The sequence below is a fragment of the Bos taurus genome, chromosome 2 (assembly GCF_002263795.3).
Source record: "Bos taurus isolate L1 Dominette 01449 registration number 42190680 breed Hereford chromosome 2, ARS-UCD2.0, whole genome shotgun sequence".
NCBI lineage: Eukaryota > Metazoa > Chordata > Mammalia > Artiodactyla > Bovidae > Bos > Bos taurus.
Genome location: NC_037329.1, coordinates 36,962,284 through 36,981,948, shown reverse-complemented (window position 1 = coordinate 36,981,948; position 19,665 = coordinate 36,962,284). Strand labels below are relative to the sequence as shown.

The window sequence follows — 19,665 nt, the reverse complement described above, 5'->3', positions numbered from 1 at the left end:
CATACAAATTATTAGATGACTTCTGAAACTTGAACTACTCTCTTCTGTTTTATGGCTTTGTTGCCTAAAGTGCTGACATAGTTATTCTGTAATAGATGCACGTTTAACAACCTTTTGTGTTTATTGATTCTTGGGGAGATATACAAAAGACTCTTAAGATTGCTCTGGTGATTATTCAGATAATATGAGTAAAGTGTTCATAAATTTGTGATTGACATAGTTTGAAGTTTTTATAAATGAAAACAGTAGATTTTGAGCTACTTTGTCACACTGCTGAAACCAACTTGAGTTTGAATGATTAGTAATAATTAAAGCACATATATTTCATAAGACTTGTGTTACATTAGGATATAAATCTTCACAAGGCTAAAAATTATTCTTTATTATGTTATAAAAATATTTATGAACTATGATAATATATTAAAATTAATGTAAGAAAAACAAATAAGGTAATTTGTATGTCTGTATATTCTTATTAATTATAGGTTAAAGGAAAAACTATAGAAATTACATTTCTAAGTTTGGGGACTAATATAAATTTGAGGTATTTTTAGTAAAAAATATATTAATAGTAAATCAAAAAGTAAGATCAGTGTAGTGTACAAAAAGAACCATGAAAATGGTGCTTGTGTTACCTTTTCACTTTGATGACTATGAGGAGTTTCTTGGAATAAATTCAGATGTTATAAGAGATTTCTGATTAACAAGGTGAAAACAATTAGTTTTTTAACATCAATTGTTTAAAGATTACCTATAACATCTTTTTTCTGTACAACTTAATAATTAAATTCTAAAAGTATTAAAGTTTAGAATTAAAGGTTACACTAGGTCATTTCAGAATTTTGAGTTGGCCCTGCCTAAGTATTATATGGCTTTAACCTACAGTAAAATTTGTTCTTTTTAGTTAGTAAAAGAAAAAAAGTGCAACTGAGCTATTAGGAGGTAATAAGACGCAGAATATGAAGCCAAGATAGGCCCATTATTGGCATGACACCAGTCACACCTTGGGAATGTTAAGTAATACTGAAGAGATGAATAAGTACATTTAGTAGTAATTTGTTAATATTCACCAAGGGGTAAGTATATATAAAAGATATGGTAAAAGTTTCGATTATCAGTACAAACATATACCTAGTTACCACTTAAAGTTTTATCTCTCTGATATGATAAAAAAGTATCCTTAACATTTTTTGCTTTTCCTGCAGCATCTAATTTAATGCTGTGTACATAATAGTTGTGACGGACCGGGGAGAAACATGGAGGAGCTACCCCTCACCCAAGGTCGGGGCAGCGGCTGAGAGGAGCCACCCCATATCCAAAGAGCGGTGGCTTCGCGGGTGCAGGAGGGCCAAGAGGAGCTACTCCACTTTCAAGGTAAGGAGGAGTGGCCATGAAGAGATACCCCTCGTCCAAGGTAAGGAGCAGCGGCTGCGCTTTGCTGGAGCAGCCGTGAAGATATACCCCAGGTCCAAGGTAGGAGAAACCCAAGTAAGACGGTAGGTGTTCTGGGAGGGCATCAGAGGGCAGACACACTGAAACCATAATCACAGACAACTAGTCGATCTGATCACACGGACCACAGCTCTGTCTAACTCAATGAAACTAAGCCATGCCGTGTGGGGCCACCCAAGATGGCGGGTCATGGTGGAGAGGCCTGACAGAATGTGGTCCACTGGAGAAGGGAATGGAAAACCTCTTCAGTATTCTTGCCTTGAGAATCCCATGAACAGTATGAAAAGGCAAAATGATAGGATACTGAAAGAGGAACTCCCCAGGTCAGTAAGTGCCCAATATGCTACTGGAGATCAGTAGAGAAATAACTCCAGAAATACCCAGTTGTGGATGTGACTGGTGATAGAAGCAAGGTCCGATGCTGTAAAGAGCAATATTGCATAGGAACCTGGAACCTTAGGTCCATGAATCAAGGCAAATTCCAAGTGGTCAAACAGGGGATGGCAAGAGTCAATGTCGACATTCTAGGAATCAGCGAACTAAAATAGACTGGAATGGGTGAATTTAACTCAGATGAACATTATATCTACTACAGTGGGCAGGAATCCCTTAGAAGAAATGGAGTAGCCATCATGGTCAACAAAAGAGTCCAAAATGCAGTACTTGGATGCAATCTCAAAAACAATAGAATGATCTCTGTTCGTCTCCAAGGCAAACCATTCAATATCACAGTAATCCAAGTCTATGCCCCAACCAGTAATGCTGAAGAAGCTGAAGTTGAATGGTTCTATGAAGACCTACAAGACCTTTTAGAACTAATACCCAAAAAAGATGTCCTTTTTCATTACAGGGGACTGGAATACAAAAGTAGGAAGTCAAGAAACACCTGGGGTAATAGGCAAATTTGGCCTTGGAATACAGAATAAAGCAGGGCAAAGGCTAATAGAGTTTTGCCAAGAGAACGCACTGGTCATAGCAAACACTCTCTTCCAACAACACAAGAGAAGACTCTACATATGGACATCACGAGACTGTCAACACCAAAATCAGATTGATTATATTCTTTGCAGCCAAAGATGGAGAAGCTCTATACAGTCAGCAAAAACAAGACCGGGAGCTGACTGTGGCTCAGATCATGAACTCCTTATTGCCAAACTCAGACTTGAATTGAAGAAAGTAGGGAAAACCACTAGACCATTCAGGTATGACCTAAATCAAATCCCTTATGATTATACAGTGGAAGTGAGAAATAGATTTACGAGACTAGATGTGACAGATAGAGTCCCTGATGAACTATAGACGGAGGTTAGTGACATTGTACAGGAGACAGGGATCAAGACCATCCCCATGGAAAAGAAATGCAAAAAAGCAAAATGGCTGTCTGGGGATCCTTACAAATAGCTGTGACAAGAAGAGAAGCGAAAAGCAAAGGAGAAAAGGAATGATATACCCATTTGAATACAGAGTTCCAAAGAATAGAAAGGAGAGATAAGAAAGCCTTCCTCAGCGATCAATGCAAAGTAATAGAGGAAAACACCAGAATGTGAATGACTAGAGATCTCTTCAAGAAAGTTAGAGATACCAAGGGAACATTTCATGCAAAGATGGGCTCAATAAAGGACAGAAATGGTATGGACCTTAAGAGAAGCAGAAGATATTAAGAAGAGGTGGCAAGAATACACAGAAGAACTGTACAAAAAAGATCTTCACGACCCAGATAATCACAATGGTGTGATCATTCACCTAGAGCCAGACATCCTGGAATGTGAAGTCAAGTCAGCCTTAGGAAGCATGACTATGAACAAAGCTAGTGGAGGTGATGGAATTCCAGCTGAGCTATTTCATATCCTGAAAGATGATGCTGTGAAAGTGCTGCACTCAATATGCCAGCAAATTTGGAAAACTCAGCAGTGGCCACAGGACTGGAAAAGGTCAGTTTTCATTCCAATCCCAAAGAAAGGCAATGCCAAAGAATGCTCAAACTACCGCACAATTGCACTCATCTCACACACTAGCAAAGTAATGCTCAAAATTCTCCAAGCCAGGCTTCAGCAATACGTGAACCGTGAACTTCCAGATGTTCAAGCTGGTTTTAGAAAAGGCAGAGGAACCAGAGATCAAATTGCCAACATCCGCTGGATCATGGAAAAAGCAAGAAAGTTCCAGAAAAACATCTACTTCTGCTTTATTGACTATGCCAAAGCCTTTGACTATGTGGATCACAATAAACTGGAAAATTCTGAAAGAGATGGGAATACCAGACCACCTGACCTGCCTCTCGAGAAACCTATATGCAGGTCAGGAAGCAACAGTTAGAATTGGACATGGAACAACAGACTGGTTCCAAATAGGAAAAGGAGTACATCAAAGCTGTATATTGTCACCCTGCTTGTTTAACTCATATGCAGAGTACATCATGAGAAACGCTGGGCTGGAAGTAGCACAAGCTGGAATCAAGATTGCTGGGAAAAATTTCAATAACCTCCAATATGCAGATGACACCACGCTTATGGCAGAAAGTGAAGAGGAACTAAAAAGCCTCCTGATGCAAGTGAAAGAGGAGAGTGAAAAGGTTGGCTTAAAGCTCAACATTCAGAAAATGAAGATCATGGCATCCGGCCCCATCACTTCATGGGAAATAGATGGGGAAACAGTGAAACAGTGTCAGACTTTATCTTTTTGGGCTCCAAAATCACTGCAGATGGTGACTGCAGCCATGAAATTAAAAGACGCTTACTCCTTGAAAGGAAAGTTATGACCAACCTAGACAACATATTAAAAAGCAGAGACATTACTTTGACAACAGAAGTCGTCTAGTCAAGGCTATGGTTTTTCCAGTGGTCACGTATGGATGTGAGAGTTGCACTGTGAAGAAAGCTGAGTGCCGAAGAATTGATGCTTTTGAACTGTGGTGCTGGAGAAGACTCTTGAGAGTCCCTTGGACTGCAAGGAGATCCAACCAGTCCATCCTAAAGGAGATCAGTCCTGGGTGTTCATTGGAAGGACTAATGCTGAAGCTGAAACTCCAATACTTTGGCCACCTCATGTGAAGAGTTGACTCATTGGAAAAGCCTGTGATGCTGGGAGGGACTGGGGGCAGGAGAAGGGGACGACAGAGAATGAGATGGCTGGATGGCATCACCAACTTGATGGACGTGAGTCTGAGTGAACTCCAGGAGATGGTGATGGACAGGGAGGCCTGGCGCGCTGTGATTAATGAGGCCGCAAAGAGTCGGACACAACTGAGCGACTGAACTGCACTGAACTGTATATAATAGTATTTTAAGACATTTTAAAAAATATTTAGTTGATTACTAAAATCTATACGTATAATTTAGTAGAGGAATACAATTTAAAATCTGAATAACTGAGAACTTCCATGGTAGTCCAGTGGTTCAAACTCTGGGCTCCCAATGCAGGGGTGAGGATTCAATTCCCAGTCCGGGAACAAGGATCCTGAATGTCACATGGTGTGGCCAAAAATGTCTGAATAACTGCCAAAATGGTACAATTACCTCATCCTGTTCACATGTTCATAGTTGTCAGAGAACAGTAACATCTTAAGAAATTTTACCCGTGGGATTTTCTCAGATATTCTGATACAGGATTATTTATGACATATGTTATTGTATTATTTTAAATAATAATTCCTTAAGTGTAAAATTCACCAAGAATAAAATATTTTTTATTACATAAAGAAAATTTTAGACAGAAACATATAATACACTCTTTCTTTAATGATTTTGTTTCATCCTCAACTTGCTTCCTTAGTACTTTAACTGTCACTTTCATTTCAACTCATTCATTTATTAAACAACAATTTCTAAGCACCACTATATAGCTGGCTCTAATCACAACACTTATGATACAATGGTACACAAGATTCCTGTCCTCATAGATCTTACAATCTGGGAGAAGATAAACTGTAAACAAGTATAAAATAAAATAATGGGATGGAGTTCTAGAGGTTAGGTGTAAGAAAAGGCAAAATTAAGTGTTATTGCAAAGCCACTCTGATAAGCTAAAATTTGATCTATGACTGAAGAATAAATAAGAGCCACTTGAATATTTGGTGGAAGAACATCAAATAGGAAAGATCCTTTGTTTAGGAATAATAAAAAGGCAAAAATGGCTGGAAGATACTACATCAGATACAAAATGTATGGTGGACTTTATTACAACTACAAGAAGCCAGTGGATCGTGTTAAGATATAATCTGTTTTACATTCTGAAAAGATCACTTAGGCTGCTCTGTGGAGAATGCATAGTGAGAACTCAGAAAAGTAAGAATGAAAGCAGAGAAAGCAAGTTCCTTTAACTTATTATGCTTACAGCTATTACTTTATGTATATATGTACATGTGCACACACACACACAGTTTTTGGTTTAATATTTTGGCATGGTTTTCTTGACATTTCTTTTCCAGTTACTCATGCTTGATATGGGCAGCCCTATCAAGAACGCGCATTGCTCCAATACAGGTGGTTTAATCTTCCTTTAGTTTCTTCTCACTTTATCTGATAATTGTTTTTATATTCATAAGTACTTTAATTTGAAGAGTGAGTTATTTTGTATGCTATGAGTATTTGTTTTTTCTGAGAATGAAGGCAGCTAGAAGAGGGAGGGCTGTGCCTGGTTCTTCATATCCCTTTCCAAGTTTTATTGGAAGCACTGTACCTGATTTCACTCTATCTAGTCAAAGGAATATTCTTTTCCCATGAAAAGTGCTCTTGGTTCTTGAGGGATTCTTAGAAGATATCATCTTAACTATCTTCATTGATCCTGTGGCTGCTACCTTCTACTCAATGCAGATTTTACTCACCTCTCTTCAGCAGCTTTCTTTACTCTCTTCCCAGGCACAGAAGCAAATATGGGGAACCAATGGAAGAGGTCACGACTTTTGGGTCTTCTGGGTATCTCTTGACCTGAGCATCGTTTCCCTTGGATGATTTCTTTTTCCCCTTGGATGACCTTATCTTTACTATTCTCTTGGATGTCCTCTTGTACTAAAGCCCATAATCTGGAGATAACCCTCTGCCTTTCTTTAACCTTTCTTCTCCAACAGGAAAAATCAGAATGACAAGCCCTAATTTTTCTTAGTCCTTCTGGTAAAAAGAATACTTGCCAGGGAAGAACTTGTTTCTTGAGGAATTTTCCAGGCCTTTTCCCTGTGTTACTCCCTCAGTTCCCATCTCTTCAGAGAGGAGAAAAGTAGGTTGAGCTCTCAGGATTTTAATTAATCCCCTTCCCTATTCTTCACACCACTGAGTTCAGAAGGCAACAGAGTTTATAGCCATGCCCATTCCTGGAATCCATTACCTCTCTCTTTCAATGCCTGTCATTTTTCAGAGATTATAGTTATAAATCCATGTTATAATGTTAGATGTAGAGGGTGTCAGTGGTCCTGGATAATTAACATGTAAGGAAAAAACCACCTATATAGTAATAAGTGACTTATTGTAATAAGTAGGCACTATGTGGTACCAGGCACTGTTCCAAGAACTTTACATTTACACTCATCTAGACACACACCCATTTAATCATAACTACAAACCTGATGAAATAGGAAGTAGTGTCATCTCCATTTTATAGACAAAAATAAAAAAACTGTATCACAGAGAGGTTAAATAACTTGCCGAAGTCATATAGCTGGAATGTACTGAAAAAAGAATTCAAATCCCAATCATTGGTTACAATGTCCAAGTTCCTAAACAATACATATACTGTGTCTTTATATCAGAAATATATAGTTTAAGCCAGAGCTGAGATCCAAAATCTGAAATATAGGGCTCTCAATTTCTAGACCAAACTGTCTGATTTTCATTAATTATTATTTATTAAATGTTTATCCCAGTTGATAATCTTACAATCATAGGAGATACAAGAATCATTATATCAATTTTAAAAAAGAAAGAACATGAAGAGCTAAAGCAAGTTGGTTTAGAGTTAGCATGTGTATCTGAGTCTCTGTTACTTCAAAGCACTGGTTATAACATTGTCATTTAGTAGCTAAGTTGAGTCTAACTCTTTTGCGACCTCATGGACTATAGCCCACTAGGCTCCTCTGCAACGGGATTTTCCAGGCAAGAACCCAGGACTGGGTTGCCATTTCCTTCTCCAGGGGATCTTTCTGACCCAGGGATCGAACCTGCCTTTCCTGCAGGTGGATTCTTTACCCCTGACCCAACTGGGAAGCATGGTTATTATGGCCATACCTCTATTCAACTGTTACAATGCATTCCTTTGTAACATTTTTTAACCTTTAACTGATTTCTATTAAAATCCATATAAGCTCATTTTGACATTTCAATAATTTTCTTGTTCTGAATAATATGGTAAAAACTCTTATTTCAAGGATAATACCCAGGCCTAATTTTACACATAAAATGTTAAAGAATAATTTTGAGGGCAAAAGTCCATGGCTGACGTTTGAATGAGGACATATAGAACTTGTCTACGCATGCTGTAACATAAATTTTGTGAAACTCTGGTCACAGTAAGAAATAGCTGCTGCTGCTAAGTCGCTTCAGTCATGTCCGACTCTGCAATCCCACAGATGGCAGCCCACCAGGCTCCTCTGTCCCTGGGATTCTCCAGGCAAGAATACTGGAGTGGGTAGCCATTTTCTTCTCCAAGAAATAGCTACTTTGATCCAAATGAATGCCATTCATTGTATTTAAAAAAGGTAATTAAAATCTCAGCCAAGAAAATTAAATCATACATTGGAATCCTTCCTACATTCTTTTATGTTCTAACACTTGGTTACTATCTCTAACCTTTGGTTTGCTTATGAAAATTAGTAAACCATGACAAACCCATACTCTAAAACAATTATATTTAGAAGAGTCAACATTTAAGAAAAATACTAATTTATGGTAAGATAATATTTTTCAAGAAATATACACTTACTTCTGCCTTTTTACGAGCTTCCATAGCTTTCATAAGCATCATATGTTGTCGCCTTCTCTCTCGTTCCTATTAAGCCAGATAAAATTAGGAATATAACTCAATCATAGTTAACAGTTTGATCTTCAAATGGAAAACAAAACAAAACAAAAAACTCTGTGTAGCATGTTTAGCATTTATAGACAAGTCACAGTAAATACTAAATATAAGACAAGAATGGCCAGTCTGTGCATGTTTTAGTTCAGGTTTAGAAAGCAAATACAAGAACAATCAAAAGCAAAAAGGTAAAGCAATGAACATGGAGACAGTGTAAACAGAAGCATACAAGATTTACTTATGGTCAGTTGTGATGCTCCTTCAAAAGCTGGCAGAACAAAAAGCATAATGGTTGGCTGGAACAGGTCAGTTACCTTACATCTGCTATTAGAAAAACCACAAATATGTACTATAGCCAATTAAACTAAAGGTTGTGTTCTTAAATTTTTATTTAGATCAGGCAGAAATTGCTTTAAAATCACTTTTACATCACGGTTTTAGAATTACTTTTATTTCAAATACACTATCATTTTGTAAATCCAATAATCCACCGACAAATTAGAAAGTTTTTGTTTAAAGCTTTAACACCAATTTAAACTAGTCATGGTTCATATAACACCATCAATGAAATGAGATATTCCTGTTTACTGATGTCTGTCCCTTGATGCAGTATTGAAAGCCACTAAAGCTGCACCATGGGCTCACAAGTTAAATCTAAAAGGCACAATATGAAAATAAAGTAAGCACTAGCTTACTTTGATAGTCTCCTTTTATTTAAAAAAAATCACATAGGTATAATGTTGAAACAGTTCTTTTTGTTTAAATATATGCGATTCGCCCAAAGGGATATTTCTAAAAATTTCTAAAATTTGTCCGTAAAACCAGAATATATTTCATATTCTCTCATCAAACTAACCCAAAATTCCCATTGTATTCAATGGCAGTTTTGCATCTAGAATGATGGGAGAATATGGGTCATAATTGTATCTAATTGTATAGTGATCCAACTTTCACTGTGACATCAGTAATGTAAACTTTTAGACAGCAGCCTATTTAAGGCTTGCATGATTCAATTACAAATCTTGGATATACACCATATTTCTTTTATAGATAGACAAGCAGATGTATGCAATGCACTGTGCTGTAAAGCCATGCAGCAGTATGTAATATGACAGCAGCCAGTGCTACACTTTATGCATTGCTATGACAACCATATCACAACCAAATCACAATGCGGTGTTAGATGTACAAAAATAAACATACCCATACCATATCTAGTCTATGCCTCTCCAACTCCTGGTAGAAAGAGTTGGCACAACATTATGAAACAGAAATCACAGAGTCATGAAACCAATTTTTAACCCCCCAAAAGACACCAATACCAAAGCAAGGAATTTAAGCAGGAATTACATTGGAAATTTTTAAGAAAATATTTTGAAGATTTTTCAAAAAATAGATTTAAGAAAAATTATAAAATTTACATTTAAAAATTTGTATAACTGTGTGTATACAGACCTGATGCTTTAGAAGAACAGCTTGCTGTCTTCTCATTTCTTTTTCCTTAAAAATAAGAAACTTTTAATATATGATTTTTAGGAAAAATTTGGAACATGCTACAAGTATTAAAAGCTCCTTTTCTGAGATTCTATAGTCTTCTATTAGGTTGAACCACATGAAATTTCAAATCTCCAAAATTTTTTTTTACTTATAAAGTGGCAACTTCGTATGGTTACCTAATATATAAAAACTATATGATAAGAGCAAGCATCTGACTTAACAGCACACTTCAATGGCATGTTTACAGAACTGACTAGCTAGATGGACAGAGTATATCACATACAAATGGCACTTAAAAAAAAAAACACATAAAAAGCAATCCTCCTGTCTAGCTGATTAAAACTCCACTCTGAATATAAATTCCTAAAAACTCTATGATTAACAGGATCTATGTCATTTCTACACACTGTACAGGAATAAGAGTGACAAGAGACAAAGGGATAAATTTGAGATTTTTATGTCCACCTACAATTGAGGGCATTATTTCAAAAGGGTGGGGCTTAATGCACGTAATTCTGTGAATCTCACCACATGAGTATTTCATAAAGCTAAAATATGAATGAAATTAATATAAAGGGCAATCATGAAAAGGAGTAGAAATCTAAAGAACAAAGTAAGAGAGTCTATGTAGAAAAGGTGACAAATGGTTCCCTAGCTTTAAAAGACGTAATCAAATCAGTTCAGTTCAGTTGCTCAGTCGTGTCCGACTCTTTGCAACCCTATGAACTGCAGCACACCAGGCCTCCCTGTAAATCACCAACACCCGGAGTCTACTCAAACTCATGTACATTGAGTCAGTGATGCCATCCAACCATCTCATCCTCTGTTGCCCCCTTCTTCTTCTTTCAATCTTGCCCAGCATCAGGGTCTTTTCAAATGAGTCAGCTCTTCACATGAGGTGGCCAAAGTACTGGAGTTTCAGCTTCAACATCAGTCCTTCCAGTGAACACTCAGGACTCATCTTTAGGATGGACTGGTTGGATCTCCTTGCAGTCCAAGGGACTCTCAAGAGCCTTCTCCAACACCACAGTTCAAAAGCATAAACCCTTCGGTGCTCAGCTTTCTTTATAGTCCAGCTCTCACATCCATACATGACCACTGGAAAAACCATAGCTTTGACTAGATGGACCTTTGTTGGCAAAGTAATGTCTCTGCTTTTTAATATGCTGTCTGCTGCTAAGTCGCTTCAGTCGTGTCCGACTCTGTGCGACCCTATAGACGGCAGCCCAACAGGCTTCCCCGTCCCTGGGATTCTCCAGGCAAGAACACTGGAGTGGGTTGCCATTTCCTTCTCCAATGCATGAAAGTGAAAAGTGAAAGTGAAGTCGCTCAGTCCTGTCTAACTCTTAGTGACCCCATGGACTGCAGCCTACCAGGCTCCTCCGTCCATGGGATTTTCCAGGCAAGAGTACTGGAGTGGGGTGCCATTGCCTTCTCCAATATGCTGTCTAGGTTTGTCATAACTTTCCTGCCAAGGACTAAGCATCTTTTAATTTCATGGCTGCAGTCACCATCTGCAGTGATATTAGAGCCCAGGAAAATAAAGTCTGCCACTGTTTCCACTGTTTCCCCATCTATTTGTCGTGAAATGACAGGACCGGATGCCATGATCTTAGTTTTCTGAATGTTGAATTTTAAGCCAACTTTTTCACTCTGTTCTTTCACTTTCATCAAGAGGCTTTCAAGTTTTTTTTTTTCGCTTTTGGCCATAAGGGTGGTGTCATCTGCATATCTGAGGTTATTGATATTTCTCCCAGCAATCTTGATTCCAGCTTGTGCTTCATCCACCCTAGCATTTCTCATGATATACTCTGCATGTAAGTTAAATAAGCAGGGTGACAATATACAGCCTTGACATACTCCTTTTCCTATTTGGAACCAGTCTGTTGTTCTATGTCCAGTTCTAACTGTTCCTTCCTGACCTGCATACAGATTTCTCAAGAGGCAGGTCAGGTGATCTGGTATTCCCATCTCTTGAAGAATTTTCCACAGTTTGTTGTGATCCACATAGTCAAAGGTTTTGGCATCGTCAATAAAGGAGAAGTAGATGTTTTTCTGAAACTCTTGCTTTTAATATGATCCAGCGGATGTTGGCAATTTGATCTCTGGTTCCTCTGCCTTTTATAAAACCAACTTGAACATCTGGAAGTTCACAGTTCACATATTGTTGAAGCCTGGTTTGGAGAATTTTGAGCATTACTTTACTAGTGTGTGAGATGAGTGCAATTGTGCGATATTTGAGCATTCTTTGGCATTGCCTTTCTTAGGGACCGGAATGAAAAATGACTTTTTCCCATTCCTGTGACCACTGCTTAGTTTTCCAAATTTGCTAGCATATTGAGTTCAGCACTTTCACAGAATCAACTTTTAGGATTTGAAATAGCTCAACTGGAATTCCATCACCTCCACTAGCTTTGTTCGTAGTGATGCTTCCTAAGGCCCACTTGACTTCTCATTCCAGGATGTTTGGTTCTAGGTGAGTGATCACACCATCGTGTAATTGGCTGTAATAGTAGCGGCTATCTCTTGAATTGTTAGGCCCACCTGGCTGCCTAATTTCAGTAAACAAGTATCAGAAAAATTGGAAGATTAGAGATGGAATGTTTGTGTGTAGGGGCAGAGGGCAGTGGTTAGAAGGGGCATGAGGGTCCAACTCTCTCATGCTTCATGCCAGAAAATCAAAATCAAAACAGCTCCAAACAACATACGAAGTTACAGTAAATAGCAATGGCTAATTTTAGTATTGGTAAGTGATAGCTGATAAAGCTGGGTTTTGGTTTTGGAAGGCTTTTCACTTTTTAATAGTTACAAACAATTGTTAGACATTAAAAAAGAGAAAATTATAATCTAAGGAGAGAACTGGATTTGGAACATAAATAGTTCTGAGGAGATCTTATCCCTTAAAACTATATTCAGGTATTATGTGATAGTTTATATTTCTGATTTGATGTCTGCTATTTAAAGAGCTCAAAGTATCACACAGAACCTATATAATAAAATATAAAAACGTATATACAATATATAAACACTAAAAACACACATTATGCACGTTTTATCTGTGATCAACATTTTTTTCAGCAAGTCATTTTTAGGAGGGCTATTTTTAATATAATCGATCTAGTATCAGTTCAGTTCAGTCGCTCAGTCATGTGTGACTCTTTGCGACCCCATGAACCGCAGCACACCAGGCCTCCTTGTCCATCACCAACCCCCAGAGTTTACCCAAATTCATGTCCATTGAGTCAGTGATATAATACCATATAATTTTTATTCTTAAAAAACAGATTCTCATCTAAACTAACCTTTATTCGTTTCTCGGCCTCCAATAATTTGGCATTTGCTGCTTCTTCCTTCTTTTTCTTTTTTGCCTGTGCATGGAAAACAGGTCTCAAAGTCATACAACGGTACCACTGCAACCTGAAAATAATCTATGACTTGAACATGGAGCTACATGACTCATGAGAGAGAAAACAACATGTGACATATATGTAGACAATTACAGATTTTCTCATAGTTAATATTATATTTACAAACTAAGTTTCATTTCTAATGTAAAGATTAGCATTAAGATGTAAAAAATTCTTAAAATTTCTTAGAATATGTCAGCTTTTCTTGATTTTTTCAATTCTATTTAAAAAGTCTGAAATAATTGTTTATTTTACATTAAAACAATCACAGAAAAAGTTTTTTTTATATAATATTTGCTTTTTTCTGATTTTTAAAAGTAATACATGATCACTATATAAAATTAAGAAGATGGGGTAGACTTTAAACAGTAAATATACGCTATTTTTCTCTAGCTGTTTATTGTGATTAAATTCGAGGTTTCTAAGACAGAATGGAAACTTACAATCTTTCTTGAAGTACATTTTGAATATCAAGATCATGATGCCAAATCTGAGCTTCATAATCTTAAAGTCATTAACTATCTAGTAGTTTCATAATTATTCAGTAGTTATTAATTTACTTTAAGATATTAGTACTTTTGATTTGGATTTTTAAAATTTATTTAAAATGGGTTAGGAAATATGTGTATATTTCTAGAAGGAAAAATCATACAAAAGAAAGCTTCAGCTATTTGACACCCTCAGGGGTAAATCATCTATATAGCAATAGTTCGCTGAATAGCTGGGAGGTTGTGCTGTGCTCAGTTGCTCAGTTGTGTCTGACTCTTTGCAACCCCATGGACTGTACCCACCAGGCTCCTCTGTCCATGAGGATTCTCCAGGGGATCGTCCCAACCCAGGGATACAACCCAGGTCTCCCGCAGTGCATGTGGATAAGCCAAAAGGGAAGCCCAGCTGGGAGGCTACACCAATGTTAAACACTGAATATTTATTTTCAAAATTTTGGATGGCAATAATTTTGAGATATATACTATTTATTTTTTTTGAGATATATACTATTTAGATACAGTATACTAACTATAATTTGGCTTTTTCTTGATGACTTGGGGGAATTATTCTGAACATCAGTTATTATACTGTACAGTTCAATAGAGTAATGCATTTCAGTTATTAATAATAAGGTGTTGAAAACTGCTTGCTAGTCAACCAAAAGATTACAGACAATCTTGTTAGGCTTTTGAATTCCGATAGATGCTGGTTGGAGTTTCTCTGTATTTTTCCCTGCTATCTTGTGGCTATTACCTTACTGATTCCAATGTATGTCCTCTAGTACTATTCCATCAGCTTCCAGGGAAGCAAGGCGTATTAGAAACCAGAAAAAACAGCTGGTTAAACTTGTTCCTACATTTAAAATTTACTTTCACTTTTGCAATGTTTTATTTCTAAATTAAAAGTAAATATCTATTAGTCCTAATGACTTTTCTAGAAGTACATAACACGACTTTGACCCATGAACTGTATGATACCTATACTGGTTGCTCAGAAGTTTTTCCTTTTGGCTTACTTCCCGGGTTATTAGGATAAGATGAGTTTGCTAAATAAGGTCTTACTCTATGCATTATGCTTGAAACAAATTTCTGATGGGCATACTGTAAGAGTGAGAGACCACGCAGGTAAGATTTTCAATTCTGCAGACTTTAAAATATGTGACTATTTACTTTAATCATATCACATTTAAGAATTCTACCTCTAGAATTTGCTGGGCTCGAAGCTCTTTTTCCATTCTGATTTGTTGTATTCTCTTAATTTTTTCCTGTAGAAAAAAATTATAACAATTTAAGATAATAAACTAAATATCCAAGTGGAAAGTATTTAAGTAGAATCAAATAATTTAAGATATTAAGTTTCCCATGTTGGATATAAAATTTATCCAACATGGGATAAATTTATCCAATTTATGATGTAGTTTAATATCATATATGTATGTTCATGTCAAATTAATGTGATTTTATCAAGTTTCTTAAAACCATTTGTAAAATACAAATGTTACGTAAGTATATAGAAACCAGGTAAACCAATATGATTAAACTCATTCAGCCTGTGGATTTTTATAAATATTTGCAATTATAACTATTTTGCAATAAATACAGGACAGAATAAGAGAGAAACAGTAATGAGAAACAGGAGTGAGAAAACATAAGGCTAATCTGGAGTTACTGTCATTCACTGGATAATCTTGAGCATAGAATAACTACTCTTGCATAAACCAGGGAGACGTACTTGTCCTTTCTCACTATGACATGATTAAATTAAAAATGCTTAAAAAAGTGTGTAGTGGCACACAACTATAATAGATTATTATTAACAATTTCCATACTATAATTTCTTACTTCAGGTGGTGAATAACATAATATTATTGATACACTGCTTTTAATTACTACAATAAGACAGATTCAGAAATAATCTGTAATATAATTTTAAAAGGATTAATTACAATGCAACATTGTAGAAAATTATTCACATGACAAAACTTGTTCATATTGTCTTAATTTAATGTATTAGTTACTGTTTTCGAATTTAGGTTTGATAAAACTTTACATTTTGATATAAACATTATCTCATATGCTGTAAGCCCAACGTTAACAATTTCATGTTCATAACCCTCTTTGAAAGTCCCAAATTGGCACCCATGATAATAATACAGTTTCTCCCAAACACCCAAATTTTCCTACTAGCAAATTGCATTTGTTGTACTATTTCTACAGCCAACACATCTTATACTGATGAAAAATTACATTACCTGCTTCAATTTCCAGGTGCTAGTTGTATCTTTTCAAGCTACATGTCAATGTGTTTTTAAACATTTCTTTTTTTTTTTTGCACACTGATGTTACCAATCCTCTATAGGAGTCTATTGCAGGGTAATGAGATTTCTAGAATTACTCTTCTGATTTTAGAAGACTGTTCACATTCTATAATTTTGCTATTGGTGACCCTATCCTTCATCGGAAGGACTGATGCTACAGCTGAAACTCCAATACTTTGGCCACCTCATGCAAAGAGTTGATTCATTGGAAAAGACTCTGATGCTGGGAGGGATTGGGGGCAGGAGGAAAAGGGGACAACAGAGGATGAGATGGCTGGATGGCATCACTGACTCGATGGACATGAGTTTGAAGTGAACTCCAGGAGTTGGCGATGGACAGGGAGGCCTGGCGTGCTGCGATTCATGGGGTCACAAAGGGTCGGACACGACTGAGCGACTGAACTGAACTGACGCTATCTTAGTTTTGAATACTAAATGTAGCTTGCAAAAAATAAAAGCCCTAATGTATCTTTTGTTTCATTTCCAAGAGAAAGCTGTACTTGATCCATATCTGAAGTATTTATTTAGATTTGAACTTGAGACCTAAATAAAGCATGCTCTTTATTTAATTTTTCCGCTTTTATTAATCCTATAACGTGGTATGTTCCCAAGTCAGCAAAACTCATTCACTGTTCTCTTACATACATAGATAGGTATGAAATCTTCTTTTTTTTTTAATGCTTATCTTATGTACACTCAGTCTGAAGCTTTATCCTGAAGTTGAGATATATATATATATGATGCACATATATGACATATATATGTAATATATGTGTGTGTGTGTGTGTGTGTGTATTTGGTAGTGGTGTCATTAGCATTAGCAGAGATAAACATTTTTTATAAATTTCTTTAATATAGGTTTACCTTATAATATTGGGTATACAATACATGAACTGAGCTCTTTATATAAAATATCCTTTTTTATCATAAAAAGAGTTGAACTTTTCTTCTTTTTACCTAATAGAAAACTAGGGACTATCCTGGCAGTCCAGTAGTTAAAGAGTCTGTGCTCCCAGTGCAGGTTGCATGAGTTTGATCCCTAGTTGGGGAACTAAGATCCTGCATGCCACATGGTGTGGCTAAAAAAAATTTCTAAATAAAATTTTACTAAAAGAAAACTAAAGTTCATAGAAAATAAATATTTTGCCTTAAATCAAAAGGAAACTACAGAGCTGTGTATTTTATATTCCAATGCCTTTGTTCCTTCTGTTTCATAATAATACTTTTGCAAGCTTCCAGAATATTTCCTTGAAAACTACCTGGTGATATTGGTTTACTAGGTAGAATAAATGATCTAGAAGCACATGCTACTATTTTATTCTAGAACTAATGCTGACTTTAAAATAGGCATTATGTAACTGACTATGTAAGTAGACCTAAGCTCTACTTTGATTAACTTTGCTGGCAATGAGGAATAAGTTAGATGGCTTTCTGAAACTACCCTCAGGTAAGTATTTTGATGAAAACTCATTGGTATTAACGTTTCTGGGACATTGGAACTACGATGCTTCTTTGATGAGAAGTTAAAAACTATGTATATTTAGGTTGTAGCCACCTTAAGAGTTTAGGATCACATAGCTGAATTTAAAGTACTGATAAGATATGCAGGATCTCTAGCCATCAGGAAATAGGATAAACTATAAAATAGTAAAGAATAATACTGCATAGGAACCTGGAATACTAGATCCATGAATCAAGGTAAATTGGAAGTGGTCAAACAGGAGATGGCAAGAGTGAACATCGACATTTTAGAAATCAATGAACTAAAATGGACTGGAATGGGCAAATTTAATTGAGATGACCATTATATCTACTACTGGAGCAAGAATCCCTTAGAAGAAATGTAGTAGTCCTCATACCAACAAAAAAGTCCGAAATGCAGTACTTGGGTACAATCTAAAAACTGACAGAATGATCTGTTCGTTTCTAAGGCAAACCATTTAACATCACAGTAATCCAAGTCTATGCACCAACCACTAATGCTGAAGCTGAAACTCCAGTACTTTGGCCACCTCATGCGAAGAGTTGACTCATTGGTAAAGACCCTGATGCTGGGAGGGATTGGGGGCAGGAGGAGAAGGGGACGACTGAGGATGAGATGGCTAGATGGCATCACCGACTCGATGGACATGAGTTTGACTAAACTCCGGGAGTTGGTGATGGACAGGGAGGCTTGGCCTGCTGTGATTCATGGGGTCGCAAGAATCGGACACGACTGAGCGACTGAACTGAACTGAATCAATTCTTAAAAACATGGAAGTAGAAGACTTAGTTTTAAAATGAAGTGAATTTTAATTCATAAAAGAGAACTTTCTAATACAGATATATAATATTACTGTGAAATATAGTTATTTCAGAAATCAAAATGAAAATAATGTACATATTTGTTGTTGTTTAGTCATTAAATTATGTCTGACTTATTTGTGACCCCATAGACTGTGGCCCACCAGGCTCCTCTGTCCATGGGATTTTCCAAGCAAGAATAATGGAAATAATGCCGTTTCCTTCTCCAGGGGATCTTCCCAACTCAGGGATCAAACTTGTGTCTCCTGCATTGGCAGGTGAACTCTTTACCAGTGAACCACCTGTAAAGTCCAATACACATACAGAAATATACATATAGACTGCAAGACAATGCCCGTGTTTTAAAAATCAGTTCCAATCAATAAACATACCTGTTGTTTCATAATCTTTATCTGTTCTTTTTGCTTTCGCTTCTCCTCAGCAGCAATTATTGCTATGATGAAAAATCAAAGCACAGATCAGAAAAGGAACAAAGAAGAGATGCCTCTTGTGAGTTACCCAATACTCACTCTTCAAGTTGATGCTACCATTTAAATTACGAACCTTGTTGTTTTTTAGCTTCTTTGGCAACCCGAGCCTGTTCCTGCTTTTGCAGTTTTCTCAAAAGCTTTATTTGTGCTGCTTGCCTGGCTATTTCTGAAAAACACAAAATTTTAAGCAATGTTATTAACAGCTTAATAACAACAAATTAATAACAACATAACTGCTCTCCTAAAAACAATAACTGTGAAACTGGTATCATCACGAAGGACATGATTTTTAAGAAAACTGCCAAACGTAACATTAGATACTCAGTAGGAAAATGGCAGAAAATGTCATATTCATTTTCCCTAGAAAGTGCCAATTTTTCATCAAATATGAGCCTATAAAATAAGAATGATGCTTCTCTTAATTCTCATTACAGAGGCTAATACAGAAACATTTTTTTTCACATTTTGTGTAATCATAACTGAGTAGGAAAGTAGCTGCTAATATGTAACAAAGTGATTCAGCTTCAATCTTAAAAACAGTACATAGAAAAAGAATCCAATATAGACTAAAGTCTCCCAAACTAAGCATTTCAATTAGCTATATAAATGGCAAAGCTTCTGAATCTATTGATACTTTCACTCGTTAAGGAAAAAGACCCTCTCTCCTAAAAAAAAAAAGAGAATGTTGATTTCTCAGGACAACCTAGTTCTCATACTTTTTAAGGAC

At 36.4% G+C, this 19,665-nt stretch overlaps 1 protein-coding gene across 26 annotated transcripts in view; it reads right to left on the bottom strand.

The window, feature by feature from the left end:
* Positions 1–19,665, bottom strand: part of BAZ2B (bromodomain adjacent to zinc finger domain 2B) — a 331,716-nt gene that overhangs the window by 65,125 nt on the left and 246,926 nt on the right. For 15 of the 26 annotated variants that reach the window (XM_059875504.1, XM_010801997.4, XM_005202456.5 and 12 more), the window contains 7 exons: positions 19,012–19,104; positions 18,840–18,901; positions 15,046–15,111; positions 13,254–13,319; positions 9,910–9,954; positions 9,658–9,690; positions 8,362–8,427 (listed from right to left, as the gene is read on the bottom strand). In XM_059875504.1, coding sequence (XP_059731487.1) covers positions 8,362–8,427; positions 9,658–9,690; positions 9,910–9,954; positions 13,254–13,319; positions 15,046–15,111; positions 18,840–18,901; positions 19,012–19,104 — 431 coding nt within the window. The remainder of the gene's footprint in view (positions 1–8,361; positions 8,428–9,657; positions 9,691–9,909; positions 9,955–13,253; positions 13,320–15,045; positions 15,112–18,839; positions 18,902–19,011; positions 19,105–19,665) is intronic. The other 11 variants (XM_010801999.4, XM_024976098.2, XM_024976118.2 and 8 more) reach the window with 2 other exon arrangements.